This window comes from Temnothorax curvispinosus, unplaced genomic scaffold (genome assembly GCF_003070985.1).
Source record: "Temnothorax curvispinosus isolate PA1 unplaced genomic scaffold, ASM307098v1 QBEX01004937.1, whole genome shotgun sequence".
Taxonomy (NCBI): Eukaryota; Metazoa; Arthropoda; class Insecta; order Hymenoptera; family Formicidae; genus Temnothorax; species Temnothorax curvispinosus.
In genome coordinates, this window is record NW_020214717.1 from 609,319 (window position 1) to 622,060 (window position 12,742).

The 12,742-nt window shown below is 30.7% G+C and overlaps 1 protein-coding gene across 1 annotated transcript in view; it reads right to left on the minus strand.

Moving 5' to 3' along the window:
* LOC112454267 overlaps positions 1-12,742 on the minus strand; it is a 36,667-nt gene that overhangs the window by 11,398 nt on the left and 12,527 nt on the right. Inside the window, exon 3 of the mRNA XM_025015559.1 lies at positions 8,575-8,795. Coding sequence (XP_024871327.1) covers positions 8,575-8,795 — 221 coding nt within the window. The remainder of the gene's footprint in view (positions 1-8,574; positions 8,796-12,742) is intronic.

The following is a 12,742-nucleotide window of genomic DNA, read 5'->3' on the forward strand; positions in this document are numbered from 1 at the left end:
TCTGAATTATGTAATTGTATTATACATATATTACTTTATTTGACCAAAAAATTATTTGTTTCTAAAGTCAGTTTATTTTATTGTTTCTAAATTTAATAATATTTTATCCCATTTCAATAAATTTTTTCTTATCAAATTATTCCTTTTATTAAATACTTAATGATTATACAATGTCAAACGTGAGTAATGTAATTATTGAACATTTCTTTGTCTGAGATATTATTTTTACCGACAATGAAATAACAATGAAAAGCTCAAATGATTCTACATATCTCACATATATCTTATTTTATATTTAAAAAAATATATAACATAAATATGCCTTAACAGCACAAGTATCTACATCTTTTTTGGATCACCGTGCTCATCGATCGCACTCTATCTTATGTTTTTGCATCCATGGATTTCCCGGATGAAGACCCTCCCAGAGATTTATTGATCAATGTAGGTCATAAGTAAGAGGCAAGCTCGTTTCCGAATATACCGAAGGTAATTGGAAAATGCATCGCGCGTTTACATATAACACTCGTATAATAAAGTAGGTCATCGCAAATGCCTGCTTTTAAAAGTTCCCATTATTTTTCTCCGCTATGCGCATCGAAGAATGCTACGGCCCACGCAACATTGTGTTTTCGTATCTATATCTACCAAGAATACGACACTCGCATGATTTACTGCTACTAAAAGATCGCGCATTGCCATACAATGCACAATCAGAATTTGTTTTGTGTATAAAACAACGTTAAAATTGCATTCCACCTTTACCATGGTTTTGCAGGTCTAGCATTTTTCTTCCGACTATTTAAATTATCATCGTATGTTCTTTTACAATAGAACAGAGGATAGCTCGTAACCGGGCGAGTACCGTTTCAAAACAAACGAGAAGCACTCCTGTTCGTAATTATACTGAAATTGATTTTCCAGTACGTGCTTGTTCCGGCTTGATCAAGGTTGTACACGGAATTACCTTTCATCGTCTTTTTAACATTGAGCATCATGAATATGTAAACGTTAACGCATAAAACCCTATATGTACTTTATTAACGTATCTAAATATATATTTATGTATAAATCTGATTATGTTTTACCATAATTATTTTCTATATTATATAAATAATCTGTCTTAAAGAAATATTACTTTAAAAAAGACTTGTAAAAATTTAATTTAATTTTTTATTAAATATTCTTATATTTATATAATTTCTTATTGCAATATATTTTCTTTAGATTTTTATTATAATACCTAATGAAATCCCTCATATATTCCTTTATTGTGTCAGATTTACAATTAAATTTCAAATAATACTACCAATTTCATCTTGTAAAAACAACTTTAATTTTAATTTTTCAAATAATAGATAAAGAGTATTTTGAATATTTTGAAATAAAGTTAAAACCCGCTGCTTCGTAACTTAATTTAACTTTATGACCCATAAAAGTAAATTAGCATTACTTTTCTTTTTTCATTGCGCTTGTAAATGTTTATCAAATTTCATGAAATGAAAACATGTTATATAATACAACATGGATGTGTCATGCATAAAACATTAACATGACACAGACATGTCTTATCCGCCTATTTATCAAAACTGCAACGTTCCTTGCCCGCGATACAGTACTGCGTGATTTTCTGCTTACAGCGTGTAACTATAAGAAAAATATCTGATTCAACGTGTGACATGGAAAAAATGTGACCACGCGAATATGACACGTGGAGGAGACGCGAGTTTTTCAAATTACGACAAGAGACAAGAGACTTAATTAAGATAAGTTTGTTATCGTCTAATGCACGAATGTGCGCTTAGCATAATATAAATAGTATGTTATTAATTTTTCGCACACGTGCAATTATGTTGCTTCATGGTCATATAATATATATGCTTAGGGTCATTATCGTGAAAAATACGCGAAACTCAACGTCACGTTCTATCGCGCCTGACTTGGACAAATTTGCTTGGCGGACAATAAAGTGATTTTATTAATTTCCGTTGGCCTCATTTCTTTTTCTTTGAACTATTTTAGCCTTGTAATAAACCTATTCGAGATAACTCTCAGAAATCTCTCTAGGTTCAATCTGGGATTTTATGCTAATATATTTTATATACATGTTTTATGTATAACTGAATATTTTTGTCATCTTCCAATACCTTATGCTTAAGAGATTTTAATCTTATTTACAACACTCAATATGAATCAAAAACGTAATAACGGCACGAAAATAAGAATATTGATAAGTCTGTAATGGATTGAAATGATTCAATCCTGTGAATATGTCGACGGTAACTCTATTTCAGAATATAAAAATACATATAAAACGCACGTTATTGAAAATCGCGGGGAACATGTCTTGCTTCGTTGGAGCGCAACGGTGGTTTAAAGGTCGAGGGTGTGTATAACACGAGGTTATCATCTTTTTATACACATATATCTCAAGGATTAGGTATATTCCTACGAACGCAAAGTAGTCAAATGGTGGACACCAATAAAATGTTTCTAATTACTATAAAGCGCAAAGGTAAATCAGGTGCCTTTGCACATTACACAAATTTATTGAATTCTCCATTACGATCGATTTAACTGCGGAAGCATTCGCGATACGATTAGCTTTAATCAAAATCTCTGCGGAGTACAAATTAAGCCGATTAAAAGTACACCGGAATAGCTGCAAAATTACATCGTTAAAATTCTATGTATGTAACGTTCTAAGGGAATGAATTATTAAATTCAACAAAGCGGAGTAAGAAATGCAGCGAGTATTACATAATTTTATATTCATGATTCACGAGATTCTTTGACTAATCTAAGCTCAACTTCCCGGCGAAAATTCGAAATATAAAACATCTTTCTCTGCATTTCAATAGGTATTTAAAACAAAATATATTTATAGTAATAAAATCTCAAATTAATTCATCATTTCGTACATGTAATCTACATATTTAAAGATACATAGCATTTTATTATTCGTCATTTTAAAGCTTAATTCATAAAAATTTCTCGATTTTCAAAAACCTAGAGAAAACTCAAAAACTATTAATATCCGAATATTACAAATAAATTTTAAATTGATCAACAAAATGTAAAATCAATTTTTAAACGTTTTAATAAATAAACATGGTACAGGAAATCTAGGACATTATATGTAAATATTTGTTCATGTTGTATGTATATATTAAATTTCTTTTTAATATACATATTCTCAAAATCAATACAGCTTTCCGGATTGCTCGTATAAACTGAAGTTTTAATATCGAAAAGCAATCGAGACACCGGATGGGTAAATATCCTGAAATTTCTGTTACTCCGAGATCGAAGCTAGTCCTTTCAAACCCGTTTCAGCAGAGCGCAGGATTACCCAAAGGGTCAACAGCGTGGAGAACGAATAACGCGAGATTAAACTTTGTACGCTTGATCGCGCCGAAATACGTTTGTTTGAGATAACATAACACGGGAAATAACCGTTACTTTGACACCACGTGAGTGATTTGTAGATTCTTATATATTTTACAAATCGAAATACATGAAAGTACGGAGTAAAATAAATTAAGATAATATAGAGAAAGAAACCATCAAAATATATGCGTCACGATAAACGTGTTTATTAACATATTTAATTTACACAACTCGATTTTAATTTTAATAAGAATTTTAAATTATGTCATAAAAAAGTCAAATTTTTTTTTTCTTAGCGAAAGTGCTAAGGCACCAACAGTTTTTCTGATTGTACGTTACAAATTGCAAGAAAAGCTTCTTAAATGTCGGAGGCACAAATAGATAACAAAATCATATTTTTAAATTACTTCAAAATAGATAAAATTACTTTGAAATTTTACTTTAATAGAATAATAATTGTTAAATCTAATCACAAAAGAGAATATGCAATATCAAAAATTAAAAAATTTAAAAAAAAATTAATTTCTTTCAATATTTTTGCTGAAAGAAAGTCGATTTCAAGTTAGTCACAGAAGAAAAATCTGTCATTACAATTAAGAGATCGCAAATAAAATATATATAATTATAATCTGATAAAATTGAAAATAATTTATATAAACATTTATTATATGTGTGTCGACAGACCGCACACATACATCATACATCTATCCAACCATACTCCTCTCCATTACCATCATCTCACGAACAACGATACGATCCCCAAAATACGTTTCCTAATAATAAAATTTATGGTAAAAGATACGATTGGGGATTTATGAGTTGTGCCATCGAGAAATTCTGTTTGTATCATTTCTCATAGGACTGAGTAAACGTAATACGCGATATCGACGAGACGAAGCGGAAAATTTGCACGACGGTTATAGCTGTGTGGGAGGAACATTGACAAAACAAAATGTTATCTCAAGCCGGTAATTGATATCCCGAGGACATCGTAAATCAATCGTAGTCTCAATGATGAGAGAAGGTTTATCATCTTGAAATGCCGTGATTGGGGGTTTCCTCGCTGACACCAATATGATTGGCCCAATTGATAAGTGCATTTGACAAATACGTCATTCCTTCATTTCTCCAGATATATCGAAAATATCCTATCTTTCAATTTAACCCTTCTATCAAAAGGGATAATAAAGTTAAAAATGGGTTTTCTATCGTATTTTAATTTTAAACAAATAATTCTTATATCCAAAAAATTAATTTGCAATAATTTCTTTACCACTCTTGATGGTAAAACAAATTTTAAATCATTCTTAAAACAATTAACTTGTATGTTGAGAACGAAAAAGTATATGTTTTTAATTTGCAGATTATTTCTTTCTTCTCTCGATAATAGCCGATTGAAGTGTGCTGTGGCAAGAAAAAATCAACTGTATTTCAGCTATGTATCTTCTTACACGTTTTCCCCGGTACACATTTCTTACCGTCTATAGCTGTTTCTGATCAGACGTGAATAGGAAAAGGAGAGAGCCTCGTGTTTCCATTTGCCATGCCGAGAACGCCTGCGCGCTACTTGTATTGATCAAACTACGAGAGCATTCAGTTCGGTTCGACCAATCGAACCAGACAGATCTGCGAATCCTAAATACGATTACGATACATTTGTATCGATCCTGAACTGTGATCGAATGTCCCCTATCAGATCAGTTTGTCTTACGATCTTATGATCAGGATATTCGTATATCCCGTATCTTTATTTTCCTTTCTTTCACTGTAGAGAAATAGTTTTACCTACTTTTTACAGTACAGAAAATAGTTTTCGACACAAATTCAAAGAATATATGTTCTCCTCTTTTTTTTATTTCATTCTAATAAGATAAATATATAAGTTAAAGAGAGAGAGAGATAGAAAAAGAGAAACAGAACAATTGATCATTAACAACAGATCATTAACAATAGATCATTAACATTTTTTTAGTTATGAGCTAATATTATATGAGGAAATATCATTCAAACTGATTGTTTGACTTAAAATTTGGCTTTTGAGAATTTCTGTTGATGATATTAACTTGAATGAGAAAACTATTAATCTGATCGAAAACTATTAATCTGATTAACCTTCGAGAGCAATCTACCAGAAATGCGCAATTTATCTGTGATCTAATAGTGGCAGTCAGGCATTTATTCATAAATTATAATTATTTCTAAAATATTCGTCAAAAAATCTTATTATATCTATATATGTTTTCTAGAAATAAATAATTTGTTAGTTTATAACACCCGATGAGTGCTATGATGAAATTAATTGCATTCGTCAAACACTTTGCGCTCAATAATATTGCATTTTGCATTATATCCTGATTAAATTAGCAATAATGTTTTCAGAGGCTATTTTTACACAATTTTTTTGCAAAAATACGTTTTTATTTATTTGCTGCATATTTAACTAAACAGTGAGTGCCTAATTCTAAATTTAATGAGCTTGATTGATTAATAAATATATTATGTACAACCAAAGTAACATAATGTTCAGAATGTTGAGTCAACATTCAAGTTCTAAATGCAATTACCGTGTATTTATCTTAAGCAGTGCTCGATTTTATCTAAGTAAGTCTCTATATACTTTTCTAAACTGTTGATTCTACGTTAACATTAGTAGATATATCTGGTTTTTCACCCATTTCTATGTAATATATTAAAACGTTCTTTCATATATGTGGAAAATAATGATAATATGATTATTTTCAATGTAATATAATAATTTTTCATTTGTAACACAAATATTCTCGTATAAACTATCAAGCCAAAAACGAATTAAGAAAAGTTAGGACTTGCTCAGTTATAAGAACACTTGAATATTGTTAGAATTAAGAACTAATTGCAAAGAGACGTGAATGAACAATGGCGTAAAAGATGAAGAAAAAATTCATTCTGACGTCTAAAGACGAGCAAAACAAATGCCTGAAAAGGAAAAATTTTTTAATTGTTTCCAGTTCATTAGAGATTTCCCGGGATCACTCGTGGCTACTCACGATTGCTAACGCAATGACGTAACTGTCGTAACTCAATCCCGATTACTTACCGAGGAAATGCGGTCGTCGTGAGCGACGTCGTTGACGTCCGCGGAATCCGCATCCAACGACTCTCGAATGCGAAATACCATTACGCGCACATCGCGATAGAGCGATCATCCCTTATGACGGAGATATTCGAATAGAGTGATTTCAGAGGTACATACATATACGTTAGATATCGATATTTGTCCATGCAGCGAAATTCAAGAAGCAATTTGTACAGTCAATTTTCATTCTCTCAAATTTCTTATCTTGCATTAGGCCTTACAATAAAAAATATTCAAATGCAAGATTTTCAGAAAGATTCTAAGCCTATATACATATTTCGCATTGCAAAATCAAGCAAGATATCATGCTCAAAATTTGTCATTTGGCTTTACAATGGAAAAAAAAATGGCTTGCATTAACCTTTACAATAAAAACTATTCAAATACAGGATTTTCGGAAAAATTCTAAATTGTTACATATTTCGTATAATTTGCAGAGATCAAACAAAATCATGCTCAAAGTTTGTCATTTGGCTTTAGAATAAAATTGGCTTGCATTAAGCTTTACAATGAAAAATATTCAAATATAGAAAATGTTTGGAAAAATTCCAAACTGTTACATATTCCACATAATTTATAATATCAAGCAAATACAAGTAGTAAGCTTATTATTTTGACACAATAACTTAAAAAAAAATTGTTAAAATAATTTTATCTTTTCTAATATGTAATGTTATCTGGAAAAATTTATTATCACAAAGATTTTATGCGATAAAAAAAAGAAAAAAGTATGAAATAAATCTAAAACTTAATCGTCATTGCTATGTTTCTTAGGAAAAAACATATTTCTCATTTCCGTGATAAGGATTTTGTTATCAAGACTGATTTTAGTCCGATTATACTTGTACTCTAAAATTAGTCGCAAATCTGTTTTCTCCTGGGCGTTCTACTTGGAAATTATCTCTCTCTGACATATCCGCTTATCCGCGCGGGGGAGTTATTAATGCGAGGCGGACTAATATATATATGAAGAATACGTAGGAGCGCGCGATATGATAAATCCGACACAAGGACATTATTTGAATTGTGTTTAATTTTCTCGTAATCTCTAAAATTGCCTTCGAAAGACCTCCCATCGACACGATGCGCTTATTAATCGTCGTCTAATTAAATACAAATTTGCTCTCCCTGGGAAAGTCATGTCTTGCTAATATGAATCAAATAGCCCGTGTATCCAAATACCATTATGCAGATATATCGCTATTATATCGCACCTGATGAGCATCGTTTATTATCTTTAGGGGATCATAAGCGCGCCTTACGTGCTTGAAATTACATTCAAATATTTTCCAACAGATTTCCCGCAATACATTCTCTTCTCTTATCTTCTTTATTTTTAACATAAACGGGGACAAGCATATATATTACACCTTATTATATTAAACTGAAATAACTCAAAACACAAAACGGGTTTCGATCTTTAGCACTTTCTTTTGAACTTTAATGGCTTCGAAGCCTTGTGACATGCTATAACGTTGATTTAATCTAAAACTGGAAAAAATTCGCTTTCTTGACAACTACTAAATTTTCAGATTTTTTTCGTTCCACAACACACTGTCAAACAACTTCAATATAACTTAGAAACCTATTTAAGTAAGAAATTACACTTATCGACGTTTCAAAAAATAATTTTCAAATCTCAAGAGCAATATATTGTTGGTAAAGTTGAACGAACTACTTATATGTATATATACATATAAGTAGAACTCTTCAAATTTTATAAAAGACCCGAATAAAAGCACGTGTTTCTTTACCAGTTATAATATTATCCAAACTTCCAAAACATATTCTATTAAAAATAATATTACATAATGATATATTACATATTTAAAATGTTTAAAATATGTATTTTAAAACAAGAAAAAAATAAAGAGAGGGAGAGATAGAGAAAAAAAAGGTGAGATAAAGAGAGACAGACAGACAGACAGAGAGACAAAGAGAGAGAGAGAGAACATCGACACATACGTGCCAGGATGAATGTTCTCCCGCAGCTTCATTAATAGTTTCCACAAGATGACCCCGTGGGTTCTCGTAACCCCACGTAAACAGTATTCAATGCGAGTACCTACCTGGAAATTGTATTTGTCGTCGGGGGAAATTGCTGGCACCTCGAGTATCCGAAATTCGCCAACGAGCACGAGATTGAAATTCTCACTCCGGCCGCCACACCACTCCTCATCGCCGTCGTCATCGTCGTCGTCCTTCGAACCGCAGCACCGGCCGCAGTGTTATAATTATCCGATTCGATCGATGCGAGGACGAGGGACGCAGAGGAATGAACGGCAGGGACCTAGGTCGAGAGGGATAATTACGAGTTAATCGGAGAAAATTTGTACGGCAATGATAATATGCGCGGTAAATGGAAATTCGAATAAACGGGCGGCTTTATATACGGGAGCGTCCGTCGCCGTCGCTTTATTTGCACTAGAACGACGCGACAAATGGCCCGAAAAATTGATAAACCGACGAAGCGAAGGGCTGAATACAAAGCAACCTGGAAAAATGCTGTAACTGGTGCATTCAGGTTTTAACCGTCAAATATTTTTCATGTAATCCTTTTAGCGCGCTTGTGGTTTATTTATTCATTTAAACCTTTCATTGTTCTTTGTATATTGTCGAAGTTTATAATTATTTGTTAAATTTTTACATTTGTTTGTGTTTTTACATTTTAGTTGCATAAATCTAAAAAACCTAAAGAGGATTAAGATTATTTAGAAGATACTTTACCTAACATCAAAACTAAAATAGTTTTAAATATAAAAAATATATATACTAAGGTTCTAGACAGATTTATATTACTTCTACGTTTCATTTTATCTTAACAAAAACGGAAGCTAAATTCCAATATATCACAAAAAATATGACACTGTGTAAGAGCTATTATTTCTGTGAAATAAAAAAATTTTCTATAATATGACGAAATAATTAATAATTATCTACAATTTTTATTCACGCAGCTCTGAATTGCAATATAACAATACGTCCAACCGTATAAAATTGACCAACAGATTACGGATGTCGAAGAAACACGATTGATTACAATCACTACGTTAACTGACACGCACTACTTCTTGTGCTCGACACTTTATTCATCATTCAAAGTATTTATTGATTTACTTTCATCACGCAATAAAGCCAATACACGAAACAGCAATCTGCTGTTGGAAACGAAAATATTTAATCAGCGAGCTATCAAGGTTTTTATTTGACACTGAGTTTGCGGTTTGCTTGTTTTGGACTCGGTATTTTTTTGTTTTAATTTCTATTGGTACACACTTTTAGATGAAGGTCAAATTAAAGATTTTTCACTCTTGACAAAAACATTACATATATCTATACAACTTAATACATTTTGCGATTCGCACAAATCGCCCACTTTTCACTTAAAAATACTCGTTTCCGTCTGAAACTAAATTTAGACCTGACATTTATCGCATGACATTTCTCATTAGCGTTCTTTCATTGTAATATAATACCCGATAGAAATTCTTTTGTTTGCGTTTATGCTACTTTTTTACTTGCTGTCTCTGGCATGCATCTGTCGGATAAATATCATATAATAAATATCACATGCGTAAACATAGTATTAAGAATAGAAAACGTAATGTAGCAAAATCAATAATAATAATTTATCTATTGTTTCATGTGTGTATATATATATATATATATATATATATATGAATATAGATATTTATAATTTTTAAAGCTTTTACTTTTTATATTGTTGTATAATATTTTTGAATAAATCCGTAATATAACAATTATGCAAGATATAGATAAATTACATAATGTGCATTGTTATCAGTAATTATGCACAATTTGTATAATTAATATAAATTATGTATACTTGTTACAATACATGTCTCGATAATGATATGACATGACAAACCGTGAATTCATAATGTACAAATAATATGTCCCAATTATTAACTAATATTGGCAGAATCGACTTTCTATATGTACATAATTTGATACTTGAAGAAACCAAGGAAACGCTTAAGACATGCACTTTGCTAAGAAAACTCAATGAAATCGAGGAGGAAGTTTAGTGGAAGGTTATATAAGTAAATATGAGTTAAACAAATATCTTATATTTAAAAAAAAGCATATATTCACGCAATGCACGTCACTACGTTGCATTCTGTTGCGCTTCTCTTTTTACTGTTTGCATCAGTGCCAAATTTTCTTTTAGCCAAAAAATACCTGAGTGCAGCATTCAGTAGATTAGCCAATTTTTATTTAAACATGTGTATATATATATATACATATGTATATATAAAACTTGTGATAAAAATTTTCGAAAATAATAGTGCAAAAATTTAAGCACGGAGAAAATTTTATAGTAAATATTACTATGGTGTCGCACTAGCTGCGGACCATCGAGGAATTTTAAGTTAAATTACTATGTTTATGGTAAAAATTACGTTATTTTATCGTTTTTAAAACAATAATTATAGTATTTTAACTTGAAATTCCTCGATGGTCCGCAGCTAGTGCGACATCATAGTAATATTTACTATAAAATTTTCTCCGTGAGTTTATCGAATGTTATTATCTAATATTTTTACAGTCCTATCTTACAAAGTTACAAAATATTTGATTCTCGAATCTATAACAGTTCTCTTCTAAATGTTTTTCTTTCGTATATAATTTGGATAAAATAAATTAAAATATAATATAGGGTAAACTCTCGGGTAAGATGGCCATACAGGAAAGATGGCCAACTCATGTTCATTCGATGTTTCATAGCGAGCTAGATTGAAAGAACATAGGTTGGCCATCTTTCCTCTATGGCCATCTTACCCGAGTTTATCCTGTATTCTACGTTTCTTAAAAATATATTTCTCAATTATATTTGTATTTTTTTGTCTTGCAATAACATTTTTGAAATATAAGAATATTTACTTGCATTTTATGAAATCAATATGTTACAACACTTACAACTATGCAATTTTAATAAGAAAATTCATACACCAAAAAAATTATTATTTTACTAGACGCATTTTATGTATAACGGTAACCTTTTTTAAAAACATATTAATCCTAAAATTCTACCCTGCATCGCGCATACATCGAGATACCCCAGCACATATTTTCGCGAGAATGAACAGACACTTTTAGAACCCATACAATATTTATAGATTGCACGCGAAAAAGAGAGATACCTAACCAATAATCGATATTTCCTGCCAGACTAACGTTATGGGCAAAATCTCGCGATAAAGAGAAACGCCCTCAACGAAATTTTCTAACGGAAGACTCCTCTTGGTCGCTTTTAACCCACCTATATCTAACCAATATATATATATTTTTTATATTTTTTAATACTTACACTTAAAAAGACTATTTTAAAAATATAATACATATCCATTTGGTAATATTATACTTGTTACAATATTAATCAATATTATTAAATGTATTATTTAATGAGTAATATTATAAACATTTAATACTATTTTTTTTAACTCTCGCAGGCCACACTTATTTTTTGCATACGTATAAGCCACACTGGAATCTAGAGGATTTCAACCATTTTTCGTTCACAAGTTTCGAAAAAAATCAACACGTATTAATATATAAATATATTTATTTTTAATTATTACTAATTAATTTATTACTAATCTAGTTTCAAATTAAATGAAAAAAAATTAAGTTCTGACCGAAATGTATATATTCTCAATTTGCTTTTAATTTTAGCAAGTTTCTTTTCTTATTATTTTAACTAATTTTTTTCATTAGGTATTATTTGCAAAATCTATCTGTTTCTATCTGAAATTTATCTGTTTCTATCTGAAATATCTCATAAACGATCCTAAAAGAAAAATAGCATAAAGTCTTCCTTGTTCCCATTAAAATCATTAAAGTATATGAAGAGTATATATGTAAAGCACTTTTCTCAAGCTCTCTTTAGCTGTACATAAGTGGTAATATTATCTTTCACAAGAAAAATAATTTTCTTCATAAAATTTTACATATTTACATCATCATCAGAAGCTTCAAAGAGAAACGATAACAGCGAAAGTAAACAATGTCCTATTATTCGCATTTTCAACCACGCGATGATGAAGCGTTGTCAAAAAGAAACTCGATTTTTCTTACGTCTCGCTGATGACGCGTATTCTTTCTTTCTCATTCCTTTCCTCTTTTTCTTCTCTCTTTCTCGCTGACGGATGAAAACTCAGCAACAGATTGCTCCCCTGTGCAACGCAGCCTCGCTATATCTGCAACGAGCTGGGC